A 26,339-nucleotide genomic window follows, 5' to 3' on the forward strand; every position below is an offset into this window, starting at 1 on the left:
CACCACTACTAACCGTGTATGAAATAAGCCCCGCCTCCCTACTACCTTATAAGGAATATAAAGGGACGTAACACCACTACTAACCGTGTATGAGATAAGCCCCGCCTCCCTACTAACCTAATATGAAATATACACGGTCTCCACGAGGGCGCTTTTAACCAATCACATTCCTAGAAATGTATAGGAGGTAAGATAAATGTTAATTCTTGTAGTTAATGACATTTCCTTTTCCGTATCAGCCGTGGTATCATCCCTATTCTTCCATGTCAGCCGAAGAATCATATTGGTCAAAGGATGATACAAGGTTCGAGATGTATGGAAAATGACATGTTATAATCTATTTATTCAACATATTCATATATAAGTAACAAATGCTTAAAAATAACGGAAACATTTTGATGATTGTCTGGCAAGATACATGCTTGTTCATTTTATCCATTGAATTATTAATTGCATTATTACGAAGCTCCCCAGTTGTTCCAAGCTATAATCCTTCATTATTATTATGTCAATGTTTGATTTTCTTTTAATATTAGTGTTCTTTATTTCTTAAACAAATTCCGTTGTCATTCTGCTCAAAGTTGACAGCACGAACATTTTCCTAAATGACATTGTTGTTAGGCATGCTTATGACGCCATTGAGAAAAGGGCGCCATAACATTCAGAGCGTGCCTCATAGTCCTTATCTACATTTATATATATCTAATATTTAACGATTAAAAGGTATAGAGCATGTCGTCTTGATTGTTGTACTGTATGTAAAATTAATAAAATTGAGAATGGAAATGGGGAATGTGTCAAAGAGAAAACAACCCGACCACAGAACAGACAACAGCAGAAGGCCACCAACAGGTCTTCAATGCAGCGAGAAATTCCCGCACCCGGAGGCGTCCTTCAGCTGGCCCCTAAACAAATATATATACTAGTTCAGTGATAATGAACGCCATACTAAACTCCAAATTGTACACAAGAAACTAAAATTAAAAATAATACAAGACTAACAAAGGCTAGAGGCTCCTGACTTGGGACAGGCGCAAAAATGCGGCGGTGTGCAGTCTTCTCGATATATTCGCATTAAATGTTTAGATCCGATTGAATTTACCTATTGACGTTGAAATTGTATTTGCTGCTTCTCATCAAACATCGGGCATTAAGGAGTAAGTGCAAATAAAATTGAGAATGGAAATGGGGAATGTGTCAAAGAGACAACAACCCGACCATAGAGCAGACAACAGCCGAAGGCGACCAATGGGTCTTCAATGCAGCGAGAAACTCCCGCACCCGGAGGCGTCCTTCAGCTGGCCCCTAAACAAATATGTATACTAGTTCAGTGATAATGGACGTCATACTAAACTCCAAATTATACACAAGAAACTAAAATTAAAAATGATACAAGACTAACAAAGGCCAGAGGCTCCTGACTTGGGACAGGCGCAAAAATGCGGCGGGGTTAAACATGTTTTTTGAGATCTCAACACTCCCCCTATACCTCTAGCCAATGTAGAAAAAAACAAACGTACAACAGTACGCACAGTAAAACTCAGTTTAAGAGAAGTCCGAGTCCGATGTCAGAATAGAAAACAAAAGAAAATAAACAAAATGACAATAATACATAAATAACAACAGACTACTAGCTGTTACTGACATGCCAGCTCCAGACCTCAATTAAACTGATTGAAAGATTATGTCTTCATCATATGAATATCAGGCACAATCCCTCCTGTTAGGGGTTTAGTATTATACCATCATAAAATATATGAGAAGAACATAACCCGTGTCATGCCAACAACTGGTTTTAGAATAAATATGTTTAATTCCGATGCAAAGACCCTATAAGTGAATCAATATTAAAGCCAAAATATGCAATCTTTAATGACCCGATAACAGTATCGTAACTATATCCCTTCTTAATAAGTCTGTTTAAAGGTTTTGTTAGCTTTTGAGGTGAATACTGACATTTTTGTGCTTTGTAAAGAATATTACCATAAAAGATTGGATGTGAAATACCCGAACGTATAAGATGTCTGCATGTTGAGTTATATTTACGAATGATGTCCTTATACCGATGATAAAATTTAGTTTTGACTAGTTTATGATATCGAAAACCCTGGTGTAATAATTTTTCAGTAATACATAAATTTCTCTCGCTAAAATCTAATACGTTGTTACATAAAGATTGATCGGCTCGGAGTCAGAACAATGTGCCTGGTATGGTGACATGTCTTCCTGTTGACTGTTACTTTGTGAACTAGCACGTTAAAGATCCGACTCAGCGTGTTGGTCTAGTACAAAAACAGGGTTTATGTTCATGTCGCATTAACATGTTTTCGTCCTGAATATGCATTAAATGTACCATTGGACATTAAACAGTTATCCATCCATCCATCCATCATGTAACGTTTTTCCTCATCGATAGCTATTTTAAGAGGGAAATGATAACATTATATGATAACTTTGGTTTTATTTAATTTTCTCCCGTTGTATTGTTTTGGCAACAGATTTTCCACTGTTGATTTTTCACAGCTTATCCACATATGTGAGATAAATGAAAATTTAATTCATTATGGAGACTTATAAAAATGGTCAATATCATGCACATTTGAATTTCTAACTTTCCAGCATCTCACAGCCTTAACACTTTTGGTTTTTTAATATTTCAACCCATTTGTTTTTTAAAATCTTCTTTGCGCTTGACGATCGACTTTCTGTTGTTTTTTTTTTTCTAATCATTTAACAAGACTTCAAGGTATAAAAGATCTATCTAAAATAACAGATTATGTAAAATACTGTGAAACAAATCGTATGATGCTGATTTCTGTTCAGCCAAAGATGTAAACATTTCTGGGTACAGTTATATCATTTATGCTATGGCAATTTATATGTGTATTTATTATTTACATCATGTAAGTACCGAAGCACTTGCTGCTGGCTAGGTGGTACTCTAAGGTCTAGTAATAGTTATTTCTTTTAAAAATCAAAACTTATTGGCAATAGGTTAATAAAGTGAACTAAAAGTTTAGAACTAGTGCATTATATTTATCATGTTAAATGAAAAGAACACTTCTTGAGGTTTACAAAACTACTAATATCAAATGACGGTACATCATTTCCTATATCATCAAGAAATTGGCATTCCTTATCAATGTGAACAATCATTTTAGAACAAGTTTTCCTATATTTATGATTCATATACATATTTCAATTTATATGTATCCGTCCGGTCTGTGAACGTAATTAATGGTACGGTCCTATTGCTGACAATTGTAACGGTAACTATCACTTAGAATCCAAGTCAAATAAGCTATTGGTAATTGACCACCGATCATTCAGGAACATTCAACAATCCGTCACAGATCATTCACTGTTAAGTCAAGTGCACATCAAACAGTTAAACCTAAGGTTGCATATATTGTAACACGACGCGTGTTACTAGTTGACCAGGAATTGTTGATCCTTCCGGATCACCTGGGTTCACTCCCGGTTTTCTGTTCACTTAGGTATATGTTGCACAATTTTTTTTTCTGTGGAGTGTTTTGTAATGGCTCCTTTTTGTTTGTTAGGGTTTTGTCGGTTTTTTTTTTTTTTTTTTTTTTTTTTTGCAAAGTAATTAATTCTTGTTATTGTATTTGACTTTATCATTCTACTGATAATTTGTTTATTCAAAAAGTATCATATTTTTCTTTTCGAATACAGCATTCATTTAAATGACATTTACAGTTTCTGTGCATTAAACGTTTACTTGCAATGTTATTATCATCGCTTTAAAAGTTTATAAGCCTTTAAATATAAAAAACATTGATCATATAACGGTTTCCACACACAAAGATGTTATTGCAAGGTTGTTTGGTGTGATGAAATAATATACGTATACGCTCTGGGGGATACCAGTTTTATTTAACACGACCCTTTGTATTGGTATTTTTTCTAACAATAAACGTAGTAATTATATTAACCAAATGAAATAAGAACAGAATTTTGTGAACCTTCTTTGTTGACAATAAATACAGCTCTTTTGAAAATTAACTATAATATTGCTTCCATTTAAGATCTTTTGCATTTCAATTCGAGTTTAAGTTAGAGTTACATTTTGAGTAACAGACTTATAAATTGATCCCCATTATCGATATCTCATTATCTCAAAATTCATGTTATTTGAAAGTAAATGTTTTTTCTACATTGGCTAGAGGTATAGGGGGAGGGTTGACATCTCAAAAAACATGTTTAACCCCGCCGCATTTTTTCGTCTGTCCCAAGTCAGGAGCCTCTGGCCTTTGTTAGTCTTGTATCATTTTTAATTTTAGTTTCCTGTGTATAATTTGGAGTTTAGTATGACGTCCATTATCACTGAACTAGTATACATATTTGTTTAGGGGCCAGCTGAAGGACGCCTCCGAGTGCGGGAGTTTCTCGCTGCATTGAAGACCCTTTGGTGGCCTTTAGCTGTTGTCTGTTCTATGGTCGGGTTGTTTTCTCTATGACACATTCCCAATTTCCATTGTCAATTTTATGTTCAAACAAACAGTAGAATCATCAGAGGCGACTGTATATAGATAAAATTGAGAATGGAAATGGGGAATGTGTCAAAGAGACAACAACATGACTTTTTTCAATGATTTGACACGAGAAATGTAAATTCGAAACAACAGTACTTTACAGATGTTCGAATCTCATTAATCCATTAAGACATGTGAAAAGTAAAATCACAAAAATACTTAACTCCGAGGAAAATCCCAAACGGAAAGTCCATAATCAAATGGCAAAATCAAATGATAAAACACATCAAACGAATGGACAACAACTTCATATTCCTGACTTGGTACAGGCATGAATTTCAAATATACTTAAAAAAAAAAAAAATACATAATTCACGGAAACTTAAGAACTAATAGTTCATCGCTACATTTCATCGGCTTACATAAACAACATAGTTTAAAATTATAAGATTGTGCACTTTTGTTTACAAAGTATGTACTGAGCACAAGGCATAATGTGTATTGTATTTGAGAGCATAATCACAGTATGTATAGTGTCCGGCTAGGGTCGAGTTTTTCCGAGTGATTTGATTGGTTTTTTCGATTGTGACTACGTTTTTTTCGAGTGAATATGAAAAAAAAAGTAAACAAATAGACTTCTTTCCTGGTAGACGTTAAACAAATGCTATAACCTTATATTCAAGACCATAGAAGTTAAACAAGTATTAGTGATAAAAAGATATTACTAACTCTACATCGTTATGTTTAAAAAAAGTTTAATTTAGCCTTAACATGCTTTATTCCAAAATATAGATTAAAACCATTTTTATACACATACCATTGCAAATTTCAACGGAAATGCATTCATGGAATCTATATAAACTTAGATATACAGAATCTTTACCAAAATTCTTGTTTTTGCATTGAAAAGTACATTTTGGAGAGTAAATTCATTTTTATATGTCCGTGTTGTTCGAATACGTCCTTGTTTTATCGAGTGAAAAAGATCATATGGCTTAAAATGTAATATGTCAGTGTATTTACGTTTAATAAACAATGAAAATGTTCAAATTAAGGACTTTAAAGCACGAAGCAATGCATTAAACCAGGTTGATAATGATGTATTAACATGTTCATTTCATACATTGTAAGAATGCATCGTTAATTTGTATTCGGAAATTTTCATGTTAGTGTACCTATATGAATTTCATACAGTAAATATTTCGTGGTGTAAGCAATCTTTAATTGAGCTCAGGCATGTTGGATTGAGAAGTACGTACACATAGTGTGTAAAGCGGGTAAATGTGTGTTTTTTAACAGAACACACATTCTAAAATTTTCATTTACTGTTTGTCTTGATGGTATTATGTTTTATCGTTCTAGGAATGGAAATCAAGAACAATGTTCAAATACCCTTACTATGAAAGGAGTCTGATCAAGCGTATGTTATGTCCTGCCAGAATGGAGCGTGAACAGATAGTGTCACGCTCACCGCACGTTAAGTACCCGTGCTGCAGCTATTTGAGGGATCAGTAGGTGGCCTGTTGTAAGAAATTTCTGTTCATATCCAATGTACCCTCATTTTCAGTGGCAGTAAAAATTTCTCGACCTTCATCTTGAACATCCTCTGTTACAGGACCTACCTATTGGATTTATTGTTAATTTTTTCTCGTCATAAACATGCATTAAATATTTGTCACTGGACGTTAGGCAACCAACAATCATTGTCAGTTTATAAATTTGAAAATTATGTCCTTTATTTGTCATTTAGGTGTTCAAATGTTTCGGATCTTATACATTCTCGGCTTTCAAATATTCGGCTTTGAGCGTTCCGAATGGAATATCCAGAAAAGCGCTTCGAAGGCATGAAATGTATAAATTGTTGTTTTCATTTTTTATTGGATATTCTATTCAATTCTACTGTTATTGTAATATTTGTTATGGGGGGGGGGGGGGGGGTAGGGTGCTAGGGGGTGGGGGCTCTTTAAATAGAATATTTGGGTTTATATTGAATTGTCTGATTTCTTTACTGCTTTTCCTTAGTTTCTTGCTTCTATGTTTTTTCGTCACTGTAATATATATATATCAATCATAAACTATTATTGGCTGTAAAAACAAAGGTAGCATGAACTAAAAAGGAAAAGATTATGAGTCCCTGTACTCGGTACTAAAGACCTATTAAGAAGGACCCAGTGATTTCTTATATACCGTAATACTGCAAGGTTATGGTAAAATGTTTTCAGAGTAGAAAGATATCATTAAATTGAAAAGGGTTAAATTTGATCAACAAAGTAATATGTTTTTTGTGACTTAATCAATAGTATTGTCATTCGCTAAGTTACATTTACAAACTAGAAAAATGCAGTTCTTAAGCCCAAGATTGTCTTCTTTTTTATTCACATTTTATTCGAAAAACCCGGACTTTTTGTTGAAAAACTCGGACGTTATAAATGTTGCTCTCAAAAAATCAATGACAGTAACAATGAATTATAAGTGAACTACAAGGAAATTGGGCGTCGGTTGTGCTCAGAACATGTAAAGCATTCAGAATAAAATAAACAGACACGAAAAAAACTATTATACTCGCGAAACAAGAGTAAATCGATTTGATCGATTGTTACATCACTCTAAAAAACCTGATCTACATTCGAAAAAAATAAACCGATTCACTCGAAAAAAAACACGATCTCAGCCGGACACTATATCTACCGTGATAGTCTAGACATTTATATTATTGCATTAATTAACAAAAGGTTTCTTATTAACTCTGTATCAGGAATTAAATGTAGGGGAATGTTTGTTTGCCAAACATTATATATAACAATCAATACATGACAATAACTGATTCGGATGCCTGCATGTTACATGTCAATGTATCTATATAAACAAGTTTAACCTTTCTAAAAAGGTATGGAGTGCTTTGCTTTACAATAACTTACGTCAACACGTAGCAATAATTGTTTCTTGGGTCTTGAATATACCGTACTGCAATTTTATTCCTTATGTACCGTACTTGATATCCCCTGTCATGTCCCAATTCTATTCAATATCACATTGTAGCCAATATAAACTTAGCCAAATCATGATGCAGAACCAATATTTGTTTCACATGTCAATGTCACGGAGTGTTTTTAAATAAAGCATATTGTATTGTATTGTATTGTATTGTATTGTTAAGCTATAATTTCAAGATGACGTGAATATCGAGTGAACAGTGGTGCGAAGCAAATACAAATTGGGCACTCATTTATCCATATCACTTCAACATTATCAATTATTCAAAATTAACTGCCTGAGCAAAATAGTCATTAATCGGGTATTGGATCGGATCTTGAATACCCATACTGTAAATTTGCCGTATATGATATCTTCTCCTGTCCGGGGTATGTTTTCAATCCTATATCTCATTCTAGCCAATAGAATCATTCCAAAATCATAAGGAAACTAATGAGAACCGATCTTTGTTACGTAATAATTTCAAGATGGCGTGAATATTGTATGAAACTAAAAGCTTCGCACCGTGATGCGAAGCAATCAGAGGCTGTGAACGTTTTTTTAGTGTCGTCGTTAAAGCCTATAAGGGCACATTCTGAACAGGAAAAGTAAAACTTTTCAAAAACAAACGTCCACTCTGTGTTTTTGTTAGATGTATTTCTATTTGTATCCATCTGATGAGTTAAGCCTCTTTCAACTGATTTTTATAGTTTGTTCTTATGTTGTTCTGTTACACCACTGTCTCAGGTTAGGGTTGGGTGCTCACAAGCATGTTTAACCCCGCCACATTATTTATGTGCCTGTCCCAAGTCAGGATCCTGTAGTTCAGTGGTTGTTGTTTGTTCACGTCTGTCATATTTGTTTTTCGTAAACATTGTTTTGTTATAAATTAGGCCGATAGTTTTCTCAATTGAATTGTTTCATATTTTTCATGTCGGGGCCTTTTATTGCCGACCGTACGGTATACGTTTTTCTCATTGTTGATGGCCGTACGGTTGCCTATAATTGCTTACGTCCGCTTCATTTGAACTTTGGTGGATAGTTGTCTCATTGGCAATCATCCCACATCTCCTTATTTTTATATTGACCTCCACATTGTAAACAGTAACATCATATTAAATCTGAAAATATCAAAACGAAGTAAAGTGCCATTTTCCAATCAATCTCTGGTTCTTACATTAATCTGTAAACTAAATATAGTTTGCTTATTGCTTATAGCATCTGAGAAAAAGATACAACAGGTGCAACTACAAAAACTTAACATTGACCAATGAACCATGAAGATATGGTCATTGTTTGAAGGATCCTGCCAGACGGACATGTACACCTTACAATCATTCCATACACTTAATATAGTTGACCTTTTGCTTATAGTATCAAGGAAAAAGAATTACTAGTAACTCAATAACGTTGTGATGACAAGTGAACCATGAATATGAGGAAATGGTCAGATAATTACACTGCCAGACGGACAGCCAAATATAAAAGGCATATTGCTTAGTGTATCTGAAAAACAGGCTCAAATCTAAAATAATAACATTGATCATTGAATGAACTACGAACAACGACAGACGCAAAGGAATGGCAACAGCTCACATAATTTCTATCAATTTTTAGATGTTTTAAACCTGTAAATATTATAACACAAATTTGAAAAAAGAAAAACTTATGAACGTTTGAAAAAGGAATCATTATAGATCTTCTTTTTTCCATCAAGCAATTATGATATATGGCAAAATTGAAATTTTGATAAAATAATATATCTTGTATTGTGCTACCTTAAATCAGTACAATTGAATCTTTTACTTAATGCATGCGCCGTTTTGCAGTGTCCATAATTGAATAATTAAAGCTCCACAGCCGGTAAAAATCAGTATTTCCTGATTGTGTTATTCAATTCAATGCATTGATTTGGAAAATCATATTTCAATTAGTTTTTTGATAGAAGGTCCGGGGTTTGATCGAAGATTGCGTTGTCTGAAAACCATCCATCGGCAAACCTCGGGACTCCGCTATGCTTCATCTAAACTTGTTAGTGTGACAAACAAACCAACCTAGGAGTTCCGAGTGAATAACTAGTATGAGGTTAGTATCATGAAACCCTATCTTCAGTTTCATTAAAGAAAAAAAAACTTACGAACGCTTTACGAGAACGTTACATCTACATCTACATCATTGAAATGCAAAAGATCTAAGACCCATCACGCAAGTACCAAGTCAGTCATTCAATATGGTGCTCATTAAACATATTTACATGTGCAGATTACAATCATCACTTTCTTGCGTGATGATTATATTAAATAGGATGTGAGGCTGTTCTTATATGCGTCCGCATCATCTTTATTTAATAGTTGTGTTGATAACCTGTTCCAGCCTTTGATGGTTTTAAAGTGTCGGTTGATGTTTTGATTTTTGAAGAATTCTGAATTTATGTTTGTGGTATTGCCTTGTTGTCCTGTTTAATGTTCTATAAAATCTGGTAAAGTTATGGCTATTTTTTTATTATTGTATTGATGTTTAATGAAACGGGCTGATCTTCTTTGCACCATTGCTATCTTTTTTATGTGATTTCCTGGTATGGATCCCAAGTACTGCTGGCATATTCTACATTTTGACTAATAGTTAGGTACGATCTTTTCTTAATCTCGTCCAGGAATTTATTGATATTTCTTCTCATGAAGTTTAATGATTTATTTGCTTTAGCTAAGATGTTATTGATGTGTATATCCCATTTGAGGTTGTTGGTGAACTGAACTCCTAAATGAGGGTTTTGGTCTACATTTTTCAAAATTTGGACGTGCATGTGGTAGTTATGCGTTATAGGTTTTTTCTTGTTGGACATTCTTAATACATAGCATTTTGACGCTTAAATTTAATCTGCCATTTATATCACAGTCAACAAATTTGTCAAGATTTTTTTATAATTGATTGCAGTCAGCCGTACAATCTATTGCCAGGCATAAAAGGCTATCATCTCCAAAACGGCGAAATATTGACTGGATTTCATCAACAATATCGTTGATGTACAAAAGGAAAATCAATGGACCTAAGACTGTTCCTTGAGGTACTCCTGATTTTACAAAGGCGTTTCTAGATGTTTCACCTTTAACTGCTACACACTGTTGAACTTGCTTGAGCCAAGCTTTTAGCCACTCAAGTATTTTGTCTTTTCTTCCGTATTGCTCTAGTTTCCGTAAGAGGCGCTTGTGTGGTACTACATCGAACGCTTTGTTAAAGTCTAAAATTAAAATAGCAGCTTGCTCTTTGTTATCCAGATGTTTGGTTATATCTTCGATTGTTGTAGCTAATTGAAATTCGCATGATCTTTTCTGCCTGAAGCCGTGTAGGTATAAATCTACTAGGATTTCATAATTATCTTGATGTTGCATTGTGTGTTTGAAATAATGTTTACCATGAGTTTACATGTAACTGATGTCAATGAAACAAGTCTGTAATCAACTGGCATTATTTTATCTCCCTTCTTAAATATTGTTGTGATGACTGCTGTTATCCAGTTGTCTGGGAAGGAGCCTTCTTCGTGCGTTTTTTGTAATATATTGTTGTTATATATGGCGATATACTGGAAGCATATTTTTTAAGGACTCTGGTCGTGATGTTATCTGGTCCGTATGTTTTCTTGGGATTGGTGTTACTTATAGGCTTTCTTACCCCCTCTTCTCCTTCTTCTGTAATTTCTAATGGGCTTATAGTAGGCCATGGGTTGCCTTTTAATTCTGATTGGCTTGATTATTTTCATCTGTAAAAGCAGAAAAGAAATTGATGGTTAAGTGCTTCTGCCTTACTTTTACTGTCTTCCATTGTTTTTCTATCTGAACTGAGTCTTGCTATTTCACATGAGTCTATTTCTTTTAACATATTGCCAACACTTTTTTCAAACAACAGGTGTTTTTCTTTCTCTGTCTTCATCTACTTCCAATATTTGTGAAATATAGTTTTGGTGCGCTTCTTCCAGTTTAGATTTTACCGTTTTTCCCAGTGTTTTTCATTGTTGGTAAGTTTAGCCTTGTTGTAAACTCTCTTTTTTTCCCACGGATGTCAAGTTAGTTCAAGATTCAACATTCAAATTTTTTTTTTTTTTTTTTTTTTTTTTTTTTTTGGGTACCATTCAATTTCAACATTCAACATTCAATTTCAACATTTAACATTCAAAACAATTTTTTTCTTAAACTTTTTTTTTCAATTTTTTATTTATTTTTTTTTTTTTCAACATTCGTTTTCAACATTCAACATTCGATTTTCAACTTTCAACATTCGTTTTCAACATTCAACATTCGTTTTCAACATTCAACATTCGTTTTCAACATTCGATTTACAACTTTTAACATTCGTTTACAACATTCAACATTGGTTTTCAACATTCAACATTCGTTTTCAACATTCGATTTTCAACTTTCAACATTCGTTTTCAACATTCAACATTCGATTTTCAACTTAACATTCGTTTTCAACATTCGATTTTCAACATTCAACATTCGTTTTCGACATTCAACATTCGTTTTCAGCATTCGATTTTCAACTTTCAACATTCGTTTTCAACATTCAACATTCGTTTTCAACATTCAACATTCGTTATTAACATTTGATTTTCAACTTTCAACATTCGTTTTCAACATTCAACATTCGTTTTCAACATTCAACATTCGTTTTCAACATTCGATTTTCAACTTAACATTCGTTTTCAACATTCAACATTAGTTTTCAACATTCGATTTTCAACATTCAACATTCGTTTTTGTCATTCAACATTCGTTTTCAACATTCGATTTTCAACTTTCAACATTCGTTTTCAACATTCAACATTCGTTTTCAACATTCGTTTTCAACAATCAACATTCGTTTTCAACATTCAACATTCGTTTTTAACATTCGATTTTCAACTTTCAACATTCGTTTTCAACATTCGTTTTCAAAATTCAACATTCGTTTTCAACATTCAACATTCGTTTTCAACATTCGATTTTCAACTTTCAACATTCGTTTTCAACATTCAACATTCGTTTTCAACATTCGATTTTCAACTTTCAACATTCGTTTTCAACATTCAACATTCGTTTTCAACAGTCAACATTCGTTTTCAACAGTCAACATTCGTTTTCAACATTCAACATTCGTTTTCAACATTCGTTTTCAACATTCGTTTTCAACATTCGATTTTCAACTTTCAACATTCACCATCTGTTTTCAACATTCACCATCTGTTTTCAACATTCAACATTCGTTTTCAACATTCGATTTTCAACTTTCAACATTCGTTTTCAACATTCAACATTCGTTTTCAACAGTCAACATTCGTTCTTCAACATTCAACATTCGTTTTCAACATTCAACATTCGTTTTCAACATTCAACATTCGTTTTCAACATTCAACATTCGTTTTCAACATTCGATTTTCAACTTTCAACATTCATTTTCAACATTCAACATCCGTTTTCAACATTCAACATTCGTTTTCAACATTCGATTTTCAACTTTCAACATTCGTTTTCAACATTCAACATTCGTTTTCAACATTCAACATTCGTTTTCAACATTCAACATTCGTTTTCAACATTCAACATTCTTTTCAAACATTCGATTTACAACTTTCAACATTCGTTTTCAACATTCAACATTCGTTTTCAACATTCAACATTCGTGAAAGGAAAGGATCGTGAAAGATCTGATGCTACGAAAACGTTTAACTCATTATCTAATCTCATTAAATATGCTAATTTAAATTTCAACAATGAGGAAAGTTCATGCCACATAGTCAGCTATAAAAGACCCCGAAATGACAAATGTAAAACAATTGAAAGGAGAAAACTAACAGCCTATAAATTTATGTAGAAAATGATGAACGAAAAACAAATATGTAACACAGCAACACACGACAACCACTGAATTACAGGTTTCTGACTCTAAGTTAAAAAAAAAATGCGTACACATGCATATATATCCAGGGCGGATGCATTAAGCATTACAGATACATATATACTTTTACTTTCAAAAAGTTACGCTCCTGAAGGTCGTTTTATCTTAGAAATCTACTTATTTAGACACGTTTTTAGTTATTTTAATAAATTTGGAAAAAAAAATTAAAGCATTAATGTCCGTTCGTATTAAACTGATAACATACTTCAACTAGTTGCAAGTATATCAATTGGTAAAAGAAATATTGTTTTCGGACTATAAAGTTTGGTCCGTCTTGGGACGTTTACGCTTTTTGATTTGCACTTTTTTAGTGGTTAAGTGCACTTAAAATTTTAGACATTTGCGCTTAAAAAAGGGCATTTGCGCTTTATCAACATAACATCTAAAAAATCATTTAATATAAAAGAAAAATACATTTATATACAGCTAAAATCATCAACATTTCCCCATCATGCTTGTATCAGACGGACAATAACACTCCAAGAGTATGGAGTAGAGCAAGTTCCTTATAACAACCACGACTATTTCTATAAGTCAACAGGTACAGCAGGTGGTTTAAAAAAGAAATTTTGGTCTTCACAAATTGAAACTATCTTAGATAAACTATAATGGTACAGTTCCTTGGACTATTCGTTCAACAGAATAACCACAAGAGGAATATAGTTTCCAATTTTAACCCACTGATAAGAAAGCTAATTGAATAATTTCGGTCAAAATTAGAAAATTTCCATCCACAAAAGTTTCATTTTCTCTATCGTTTTCCTCAGAAACGTATACTATATTTCTTATAATATATCTGGTTTACCCGAATAATTTTTTCCTGATTTTGTCGTTTGTTCGGAAGAACTTTCAAAGAAAATGTGAACATCTTACAATGATTTTGGTAAATTTTCTTAAGATTACAGGTATACAACTATTAAAGGTAAACAGCACAAATGTCTTGTCAGTTTTGTTCAGATGTACCAAACTGAACGGTTTCAAGGGAAAGCAACTTTTATTTTACTGAACTATATAACACACCAAAGATTCAGTTTCAAATATATCATTATATATCATTTTTCTCGATATACCGAATAACAGCCTTGTTCTTAAATATTTTTTGTAAAGGTACACAAATGTTACTCGACATACTTGTACTAAGGTATGATATGTCAATACATATTTCATCATGAAAGCATTAATAATCTAAAAGTATTCATTTTCATTCGAAATGGGATGTTAAATTGGTAGATGACCCAATGAATTCTCTTCTTATCCAACATATCATCCTTTCCCAGTAGCAACTTCAATTTTCAGCCATTCATCTCAGATCTTTTAACTCGTATGAACTACTTAACAACAGATTGATTGTTTATTAGATCTCAGTCGTCTTTAATATTGCATGAAATACCTGCCACTGAATGTTGAGCAAACCACAATTATTCAATCAACAAATTTTGATAGATTTTCATGTATGCCAATTACAATGTGTATTTCATCATAGAAAAATGAATAATGATTGATTCAGGTTCATGTGTAGACAATAAAAATTAATTTTAGAATTCCTTCGGTCGTTTTTCTGTTTTTTGAAATTCATATTTCAAACATTTCTCATACATTTTGTGAAATGATTGGTCAACAAAATAATAATTAACATGATTAAGAAAAAGTCAAAATGAATATGGATTATAACGTTTAAAAATTCTTTCCTCGCCTACCGAAACAAGGCTCGGAATGAACCATTTGATATGGCACATATAATACAACGCGAAGTAGTTCATAGAATCGGCTGCTCGGAGTTTTATGTATTTTTATTTGTATACATGCATTGCATTTAGTTTTATTTGTATTGAATACTGTTGTTTTGTTTATATAACTGTCTGAGATATTCTGTACGGTATTTATCAATTATAATAAGGTTTATTAAGCTAATGAGATAAAAATAAATAAATATATTCTAGTATTTTAGAGATGATTAAGAAGATCCAGATTCAGATTTAATATTTTATCATACTAGTCTCACTTCGTGCAATACATATATATAGTACATACAGAGTATAATTATACAAAATGTAAAACATACAAATGTTGAATGTTTAAATCGAATGTTGATAACGAATGTTAAATGTTGAATGTTGAAAATCGAATGTCGATAACGAATGATGGATGTTAGAAACGAATGTTGAAAGTTTGAAATCGAATGTTGAAAATGAATGTTGAATGTTGAAAACGAATGTTGAATGTTGAAAACGAATGTTGAAAGTTGAAAATCGAATGTTGAATGTTGAAAACGAATGTTGAATGTTGAAAACGAATGTTGAATGTTGAAAACGAATGTTGAATGTTGAAAACGAATGTTGAAAGTTGAAAATCGAATGTTGAAAACGAATGTTGATTGTTGAAAACGAATGTTGAATGTTGAAAACGAATGTTGAAAGTTGAAAACGAATGTTGAAAAAAAAAAAGTTTACCAAAAATAATTTTTTAATGTTGAATTTTGAAAACGAATGTTAAAAGATGAAAATCGAATGTTGAATGTTGAAACGAATGTTGAATGTTGAAAATCGAATGTTAAAAACAAATGTTGAATGTTGAAAACGAATGTTGAATGTTGAAAACGAATGTTGAATGTTGAACACGAATGTTGAATGTTGAAAACGAATGTTGAAAGTTGAAAATCGAATGTTGAAAACGAATGTTGAATGTTGAAAAAAAAAATTGAAAAAAAAAGTTTAACAAAAAAAAATTTTTTGAATGTTGAATGTTGAAAACGAAATCGAATGTTGAAAACGAATGTTGAATGTTGAAAAAAAAAAAAAAAAATGAAAAAAAGTTTAACAAAAAAAAATTTTGAATGTTGAATGTTGAAAACGAATGTTGAATGTTGAAAATCGAATGTTGAAAACGAATGTTGAATGTTGAAAACGAATGTTGAAAGTTGAAAATCGAATGTTGAAAACGGATGTTGAATGATGAAAAAAAAAAAAAATTGAAAAAAATTGAAAAAAAAGTTTAACAAAAAAAAATTTGAATGTTGAACGTTGAAATCGAAAGTTGAATGTTGAAAATGAATAGTACCAAAAAAAAAAAAATAAAAAAAATATGAATGTTGAATGTTGAATGTTGAATATTGAACCAACTTGACATCCGTGTTATTGCCTGCGATAATATATCCTTAAATTCATTCCAGCATTCCTGTATGGTGCTGTTTTTGAATTTTGTATGAAATTGACTCTTTATCTAGGTGATCGTTAACTTCATTCATATTTCTGTTTTTTTATAAAAATATACTTCCCTCGTTACTTGCTTCTTTATTTTTGCTTTTAAATCTATGTCCGTAATGACTATGCTATTGTCACTCATTCCGTCTTGGAATGATGTATTTTCAATGCTAGCCAGATTTGTTGTTAGTACAAGATCTTAGACTAGTGTGTTTTCATAACGTGTAGGTTCTTTTATTGTTTGGATTAGACAATTTCTTCAAGTGCTCCTAATAACTTGTTATTTATGTCCAAGTTAAAATTGTTGGGTTTTCTTACTTAGAAGTTATTGTCTTTTCTCAATCTTAATGCAGCATACTTCACAATCGGTGTCAAGTGTGATTTCAGCTGTTGATAATAATATAGGTTTAAAACCCCTCCTCCCTCATACCCTACTTCAAATACACGATCTTTTCTGTATACTTCATAAATATTTGTGTCGATGATTTCTGCATTTAATTGTGTAATCTATGTGTGTTAAAGTTGCGTGTATCATATGGGTTCATGAGTATCTATAAGTGTGGTAAACTTGTTTCTTTTTTTGCTGACTTCTCAAGCTTCTACGTATACAGTTTACTGTTATAATTCTGATGTTATTTTTTTTTTCCTTGTTACGATGATGTGAGTGTCTCACCAACCCCTCGTTTATTTATGTCACTCTTAGCATTAATTTACGACTGGGAATTAAGGGAACGATCTTATCGACTTTTCTGGAGAAACCATCTTTGATTCTTATGAGAATATTAGAATTCACAACAAAACCGAAAAGACAGTCTTAGTTGTTTTAGTGTTTATAGGAAAGCTCAAGAAACAAGTTTTTGGAAATTTGTTTTAACTTTTAATAAACCACGTTTAATGCGTATGGAGTTTCTGTCGAAGTTAAGTTCTGTTGATGCTGTCAGCAAAATTGCGTTAACGTCTTTTATTGTATGACAAAAAGACATGTCTTTTTTACATTTGAATAACTGAAGGTTCACCATGAGTACGAACAAACCTGTGCAACTGATAAAGTTATAAGACACGGCTGGAACTTGATACTAAGTAATTAAATATTAAATGTATTTTATATTTCAGAAAATTATAAACTTTCATTGCATTTTTTTCCGTTCCCACAGAAGGTTTGTAAAAATGTTTGAGATGTTCCACTGAGTAATGATATTAGCGATCTATTTTGATATACATGGACAATAGATATCTGCACAACAATATGTGATATAAACTGTAAATGAGTGGACTGTTTCAAATGCAATTCATGTGTTTGTTCATTTTGGCACTCCTGTGAAATTGAAAAAAGGGAATCTCAAAATCAAAGTAAGTTTATAATTTTCTGAATATTTAACTTAACCTGCATTTAAAATTTAATTATCTAGTTCCTGCCATGCCTTCAAACTTTACCAGATGCACAGGTTTGTCTGTACTCTGAGTAAATTTTGTTGTGTAAACACGGACATATTTTTCGTCTTTTTCTTCTTATCCCTCTGATGAAGTTTAAAGGACAATAATATTCACTGAAGAGACATTTATTGTCGAAATGCGCATCTGGCGCAGAAAATCGTACAGTTAATGTTATTATGCATTACGATATGACAAAAGAAAACCACTAATTAAAGAAAAAGATAACAAAAAAATTGTCCCTTCTAAAGTGGTTGACCATTATGGAATATCTGGTCATCCCATCATATGTATGTGTCCAAATTGTAGTTACCACATTCCCATCTTCCTTTCCTTGAATGATACTTCACTGGATTTGTACTTACACGAGCAACACAACCGTTGTCAATTTTGGAGCAGAAAAGGCTTACTCATCCGGAACCACTGCAATCGTCTTCTGTTTTTGTTTGGGTTTGTATTGCTCATTCGTTAACTTTGTATGTAGGATTTTGTAATAAAACACTGTCAACTATTATGAGCATGTCCAAAGTCAGGAACATCTTTAGTGGACTACTATTTTTTTTTGAGAATTTGACAGTTATTTGTAAGTTATTACCTAAGCTGTATTTGGCAAAACTTTTAGGAATTTTTGGTCCTCAATGCTCTTCAACTTCGTACTTTATTCGGCCTTTTTTTTTAACTTTTTTTGATTCGACCGTCACTGATGAGTCTTTTGTAGACGAAACGCGCGTCTGGCGTAAATACAAAATTTCAATCCTGTTATCTATTTTATTGTAAAGAAAAACCTCATCAAAGCTAATTATAACTTTTATAATGCATGCCAGTTTTAAAGTCCAAGAAAGAACTTTTTGTAAATTTGCGGTTTAATTATATAACATCGACAAGGAGTCGAAGGATTCTTAAAAAGGAATTCTTTGTAGAAATCATTTAAGATCTATAATTACAAACAAATAAGTTAGGATCATTCTTGAAAAAGTCATTAGAACTGTGGGCAGGGGACTCTTAACAGCTTGTTTGTTTTTATAAATTTTGATGCTGTTTTTATTGTGTATGTTTGATATGTATGTATATATGTTTATTGTGTTAAAATTGGTTTATTGTGTTAATACATGTTGGTCACAAACTGTAAAGTTTATACGACAATAAAATATTTGATTTGATTTGATTTGATATAAGTTGAAGGGAAAGCTGTTGATAGCAATATATGTGTAATGTCATTAAATTGTTCACACTTTAACATACTATTTCAGAAAACAATTCGTAAGATGGAATTTATAGAAATAGATTTAGTGTGAAAATTATTCTTTTTATAAAACTTTTTACCTGCATTTTATACATTATTTTTGAATTGCTATTTTTTCTGGAAATGAATAAAATGCTAATATATGTTAATATGTACATAACTATGTCTTTTTTGATACTTCGACAGATGGGATTTAGCGACCTCTAAATGAATACAACATTCCATAAAAATCCAAAATCTCGCTAAAAACGTGAAATTCGCCTTACGTTCACAAAATATGAAGGGATAAACCACAAACCACCAAAGTTTGGTCACCATTGAATAATGCCGAATTGAAAGCAATGCAAAAACACAAATATATTAAATTTCGATCAAATGAAAAAGGAAAAAAACATTTCTATGAATGCATGATGGATGTTAACTGCACGTAATTCAAAATAAAGTTTTAAAAAACCTGTCATATATTATTGGAAGTTTCATACTAATCTATTTTCAATCCTATTTTACTACCTTCCAATGAACCTTTATAGGTACAAGTCAATTTGTAAACATCATTGGCTCATTTATTGTTATCAAAACTCCCAAACTATAGAGTATCACAATTTCTAGTTATGACAAATGCAAGCTCTTATATGCATATCTTATCAACTGAGGAATATATACCGCATTAACAGTAGTTAATAGAGATATCTTGTCGCTAAGGTGAAGAAAATTCATTTAAAAGTTGAAACATTCTAGTTTGTCATATACTCCTTTACTGAAGTGACAACATTTTAAAATTCGATGTATAGGCCTGAAATGAGAAAGGGCAGCTGTAATATGAACTCTTTGTTTCTTTAATATTGATAAGTTTGGATTGTTGATTAAGAGAAGACTGTACCAGGTTATGGGAGGTTTTACAAACATATTTAATCCTGCCACATTCTTTATATGCCTGTAATTCTTTTATAGCTGACTATATGGTATGGGTTTTTCTGATTGTTGAAGCCCGTATGGTGACCTATAATTGCTTTTATGATCGTCATTTGAAATCTGGTGGATAGTTGTCTAATTGGCAATCATACCACATCTTCGTATTTTTATAATGATATATATTATTATGTGATATTAAATGAACTGACTTCTTTGATCTTTTTTTTCTTTTATCCAATCTTCAAGACACTCCATCGCGTATAAGTACTTGAACAAGAATTTGAGAAGTGGGAACAGTTGATTCTTAAATAACTGCTGTAAATTTGTTTGAAACATGGCAAATATGTTATCGAATTCGGAGTGAAAACCTAGCATACATAGTTTATTTATTTTGTATTTACATTGTATCATAGGTCAAATTTATTTGTTCAGTGTATGTTCAATGGTGTTAATATGTCCTTTGATTGAGTTAAGCTATTTCAGTTGATTTTTTATAGTGTGTCTTTCTATGTTGTGATGTTACACTATTGTTTCAGAAAAAAGGTGAAGGTTTGGTACCATTAAAACGTTTAAACCCGCTGCATTTGTTTGCACCTGTCCTAAGTCAGGAATCTGATGTTCAGTAGTTGTCGTTTGTTGATGTGGTTCATAAGTGTTTCTCGTTTCTCGTTTTTTATATAGATTAGACCGTTGGTTTTCCCGTTTGAATGGTTTTACAATAGTAATTTTGGTGGCCTTTATAGCTTACTGTTCAGTGTGAGCCAAGGATCCGTGTTGAAGACCGTACTGTGACCTATAATGGTTTACTTTTAAAATTTTGACTTGGATGGAGAGTTGTCTCATTGGCACTCATACCACATCTTCTTATATCTATATAGAAAAGAAGATGCTGTATGATTACCAATCAAACAGCTATCAAGAGAAAAATGAGTATGAAGTGAATGTATCAGTGCAAACCCAAAATAAAACTTTGGTTCGTGCTCTAATTTGACATGGAGGGTGACAACAATTTAATTTTATTTAAATAAACTCGAATTTCAATTTGAACTACACATCACATTGAATTTTAGACTTTACGAGAAGACAGCAAGTTCTAATTTCTAAACTAAAGGACTATAAGAAGGCCGCTGAATACTCTTAAAGTTTTGTCGGAAATAATAAGTTTAAAAAAATTGTTGAAACACTTTTTGCTAAGAGTATACTAAGACGATCTTAAGTTGATTATCGGCGTTTGAGATACCCAGTCGATAAAATGAAGACCAAGAGAGCGCTACGAGAATGATAAGAGTACCCTTAAGGGTTACGCGTGGGACTAAATTTTTAGGGGAATCTTAGCAAATAAGAAGATCTTAATATGATATTAAACACTAAGATAGCAATATTAATCCCCATCTTACTGACGTACATCGTGACTCAACAGCTAATTTTCAATATATGCATTGCTTATATAATATACACATGTGGAGTAATCCAGTCAACGCTGAAAAGTGGTCACGTGTATTATATTACGCCTCGCCTTAATCATAGGTTTTTTAGGCCAGGATCCCCTGATATTCTGTTCCCCGTCCGATATTTGAAAAATATTTGTGTATTCCGTAGGCATATTGAACATTTACGAAGGGAACAAACCTACTAACATTATCGTTAGCCAAAGTTTATACATATTTTTCTCAAAACAAGCACCGTCGAGTATAGGAAAAGAGAAGAAGATATTACGTAAAAAATTAAAGACTAAAAGCGTCGGCAATGTTACATTTCGTACAATTGATCCAACCTTTTCAAAAGGCACACACGATATCAATCAATTTTAGACTAACTCAATTAGCAGTATTTTCTTCATTTAGTAGTTGTTCAACGGTCATTTCAGTTAATTTAAAATTTATTTTTAATGTTTCAAAATAAAAGACGCTGCAAAATGCTTCCCAATTTGTATCTGATCAGCTTGCTGTTAAGGACAATGATACCTATTTCATTATTCCAGAGGCATCTGACAAATCTGCTGTGATGGCAAAGGGACATAAAACCTGTCCCAAAAATCAATGGTTATATGAACAAATATGTTATTACAAGATTTTCAAGATTTCAAGATTTCAAGATTTTATTTTAAGCATTACTCAGACACATATACGTGTAACATAAGGTAAATATACAATAAAAAAAACCATGAATTATAATACAATAAACAGTTAATAAAAAATATACAAAAATAATATACCTATCACAATAAGTTATTTATGTTTCTAATAAAAGATGTCACCTGCGTATATTAATATTAACTAGAAGAGGAGACTAACATATATAGTGATAGTGAAATTCTTTTCATATTTTCTTTACATAAATCGGTCCTCGGCAGGACTTAATTTTGTCATCCAGATTCTTGCGTGTTCTTTATTAAATACTTTTCAAAACTAAAAAGTTCTTTATAACTTGAATAAAATACACAACGGGTATATAATTGAATATCGCTATGCCATTTTTGAAACATGTTTTATCAGATGTTTATGGTCAGAACTATCTTGATTGACAAATACATACCCTAATCCTGTATCATTAATTATTGATTCAACAAAATTCAACCATTTGAAGGACTGACTGCTATTTTGCTATAAACTAAGTAATAATCTATACATATTACTTCCTAATTTTTCACAATGCAATATTTTTCTTCAAAATGATACCATTTTTACTTTAACTTTGATTTCTAAAGGAAATCTGGCGTATTCTCCCATAGACTATGAAATTAGGTGTTGTAGACCTTATTTTTAAAATTCGTTTACAAAAACCTTAAGGAATTTGTTAAAACATTTTCAAGTTTCGAACCCCAAAATCTCACTACCATATGATAAAATAGGCTCTACCATGGCTTCAAAAAGTTTGAACTGTAAGTCTAATGGAATGACTTGGTTTCTTATATTTCTATACAAGCTGTAGGATGCGTTTTGTGCTTGGTTAATAAGTTTTTATTTTCTTTGTTTCTAAATAATGTCCATTACATTTCAATACCAGACTAAAATTAGACTAGATTACAATCATCGGCCTTATCTAGATCAACGTCACATGATTGTGAATTAAAAAAAAAATATCCAGCTCTGTCAAATAAAAAAAAACAAATCAGTTTGAAACGTTTAATTGGTATACGTGGTATATTCAGTACTAACATTTTAAAAATATATATGAGTATACGATAGAGGCAGAATTTAATAAAGTCTCAAGGCATATTTGTGACTGAATTGTTGACCTTTTATGCACCCTCTAAGAAATATCAGTTTCCTTCTGCTTCTGCATGTTCTGTTTACTTGCTTTTCTTCGTCTTTTCTTAAGAGCTTTTTCGATTGATTTCCGACGTTCTTTGTTTGCCTTTAAACGACAACATACAGAAAAACGCCATAATCGTTTTAACTGACTCCTAAATGCCTTGTTGATCCAACAATAAATCATTGGATTGATACCAGTATTACTGAATGCCAGCCAATGAAAAAACAGCCATAGTATGTGAGCAAATCTATGATCATATACCGTTGGATTAAGATCGCCAATGATAGTCATGATATGGATAGGAAGCCATGTGAGTGCGTAGACAGATACCAGGATGAATAACATTTTCAAACTCTGTAAAGAAATAGCATTGTACAATGAGTCATGTAAACAGATACATTATATAGATCAATTTAAAAATCGTACAATCACTATTATTCAGTTGTTTCCTCATTTTAACTACTGGACAAATGAGCTTATAACTTGTAAGTATTTATAAACATTGAAAATGACACTTGAGACCTTCGTGATTCTGTGAGATATTATCGGGTATGAAGTGTCATATATTTCGCAAACCATATATATTTACCTCGTGGCCTCCTTTTCCCCGAATGTGACCTACCGAATTAGACTTATCACCGGGTTTTGTATTTATATTAGCAACACGACGAGTGCCACATGTAGAGTAGGATCTGCTTACCCTTCCGGAGCACCTGAGATCATCTCCGGTTTTTCTTGGGGTTCGTGTTGCTTAGTCTTTAGTTTTCTATGTTGTGTTTTGTGTACTGTTGTTTGTATGCTTGTCTGTTTCTTTTTTGCCATGGCGTTGTCAGTTTATTTTCGACTTATGAACTTGAACGTCCCTTTGGTATCTTTCGACTCTCTTTTAAGGCTGACTATTTCAGTCTAGTCCACACTTGTTATACAAGTTTCAAATTCGATGCAACATACAGTGAAACTTTAGGAGCTCATATGATTCCCTCTTTTAATTAACATCCTGTCGTCTTTTTCAAATATTTTATATATTTCTTTCTTTTAACATATTATAAAGTCAGTTTGATATCCTCTATCCGTTATTTGCATACTCTAACATAAAACTATTTGATAAGATGATTGATCCATTGAATTCAAATTATCTTGAAGAATTTGGTAAAATTAGGTAAGGGCCCTGTGATGAATTAGATATTAATCAAACTTTCAATTTCTACAATTAGTAATTGCTAAAAATACTTTTTCCAAGCTTCGTGATGATAAAAAAAACTAAAGTTCTTGTTATACCATTGGTTAAAGAACAATATCAATATGCAAATACGCAAACGATATCAAATATCAAATGTACCCAATCAAAAGAAGTTTCAAGATACAAAATTTTGAGTCCATCAAAATGACATTAAAATTTTATTGATTAAAAAAACTAAACAGACCACAAGGTCAATACTCACTAGCTTCTAAGCAGTAAGATCATTTAGCACTGATAAAGCTTTCGGGTAATATAAATACTCGTTGTCAAGATTAAATAAACATGTGTAGGGATGGAGAACAACATTTTGGTGAAATAAATAATGTTGATTCCAATTGATAAATTATTTTGACAATTAAGTATTCAGTTTTGTTTATGTCAAATAATAGTATATAACCACATAACTCGTCAATGTTTGGGTTGTTTAATATTTTTTCATGTCGGGCCCTAATGCCTAAATATGAAACTCACTTTTCTTTTAGATAAAGCAATTCTCTTATCTCTTACTTTATCTGCCTCACCAGGAGTTGGTTTAATCCAAATTATGTAGCCTATGTGAACGTAAACACAAATCATTATTAATAAAGGCATGAAATACTGAAGCAGTAGTAGTATAATGCTGTAGATGTGTTGAAGTTGCTGATCGTCCCATAATTCAATGCAGATTCCACGTGATCCTGGTTGATAATGTAAATTTATGACTTGAGAATACCAGGCCGATGGCAAAGCAATTATAAATGCAAATATCCAGAGGAGTAGCACTAGCAATCTGGCTGTTTTCTTGGTCATTCTCTGTTTGAGCGGTCTAGAAATTACAAAATGCCGATCACATGTTATGGCTACAACTGAAAATGCCCTTTGCAAGACTACTACAAGTTGAAGATAATGTAGCACATGGCACATGAATGAACCAAGTACCCAATGCTTATAAATGATATCGCTGACAATAGTAGTCGGAATGCAGAGAACCGTCATCAGAATGTCACTGACTGAAAGGCTTGCAAGGAAAAAGTTTGTCACTGTAAGCAGAACTTTACCATTGCATAAGGTGTAACAAACGGCAATATTTCCTCCAAAACTGATGACAGCTACAATGCCATATAACAATAGCAAAGGAACAATGAATGATAATGGTAGATCGTACATTTCGAAGAATACATCTTCTGCTGGGCTCAATAGATCATCAAATTTGTCCCAAAAAGATTTATTTTCCAATGTCAAATTCAATCCTCTTAAATTCATTACATAACTATTGTTCAAAAAGATATTTGACATTATTTGTTTCCTCTACTGCTTTGTCCAATATGACGTCTAGTTCTCGGTTAGAATTAGAACTAGTGAACTGGTGGCTGGCTTTGATTTTATATTACAGAAAGTTTACTTAAATCAAAAGTTCATAAAATATCAGCCTTGGTGTCAATGTTTTACGTCAAGTGTCATTCTTGATCAATTGCAAGGCAGGTGGAAGCCAAGGTCAGCATTATATTTGCTAGATTAAATCTTCTTTTGTTGTCATTAAAGCAATAGAAAAAAACATTTTTTTCTGTTTTATAATGGCATTGACTAAATAGACGACCATGCATTCGGTTTTTTTTTCAAAAGACCAATTTTTGTATTGCTATATTCAAATATTTTACTCAGAATCGATATAAAATATGTAA

The 26,339-nt window shown here is 32.1% G+C and overlaps 1 protein-coding gene across 1 annotated transcript; it reads right to left on the bottom strand.

Annotated features, from left to right (window-relative positions):
- Window positions 1-11,194: 11,194 nt before the first annotated feature.
- On the bottom strand, window positions 11,195-25,824 carry LOC127708377 (RYamide receptor-like). Its single transcript, XM_052213241.1, has 3 exons — window positions 25,590-25,824; window positions 25,200-25,355; window positions 11,195-11,223 (listed from the first exon to the last, which is right to left on the bottom strand). Exons 1-3 carry the CDS (start codon window positions 25,822-25,824, stop codon window positions 11,195-11,197), a joined length of 420 nt encoding a protein of 139 aa, XP_052069201.1.
- Window positions 25,825-26,339: the final 515 nt, after the last annotated feature.

This window comes from Mytilus californianus, unplaced genomic scaffold, assembly GCF_021869535.1.
Source record: "Mytilus californianus isolate M0D057914Y unplaced genomic scaffold, xbMytCali1.0.p SCAF_7, whole genome shotgun sequence".
In the NCBI taxonomy this organism is placed as follows: Eukaryota; Metazoa; Mollusca; class Bivalvia; order Mytilida; family Mytilidae; genus Mytilus; species Mytilus californianus.

What these genes read in the sequence shown, in the direction of transcription:
- LOC127708377 (XM_052213241.1), bottom strand. Translation starts at nt 25,824, where the DNA reads ATGTACGATCTACCATTATCATTCATTGTTCCTTTGCTATTGTTATAT. An exon ending in TTATAAGCATTGGGTACTTG is followed by an intron (nt 25,356 to 25,589) that starts GTTCATTCATGT and finishes ATTATCAACCAG; the next exon opens with GATCACGTGGAATCTGCATT. An exon ending in TTGGATTAAACCAACTCCTG is followed by an intron (nt 11,224 to 25,199) that starts GTGAGGCAGATA and finishes CTGCTTTTACAG; the next exon opens with ATGAAAATAATCAAGCCAAT.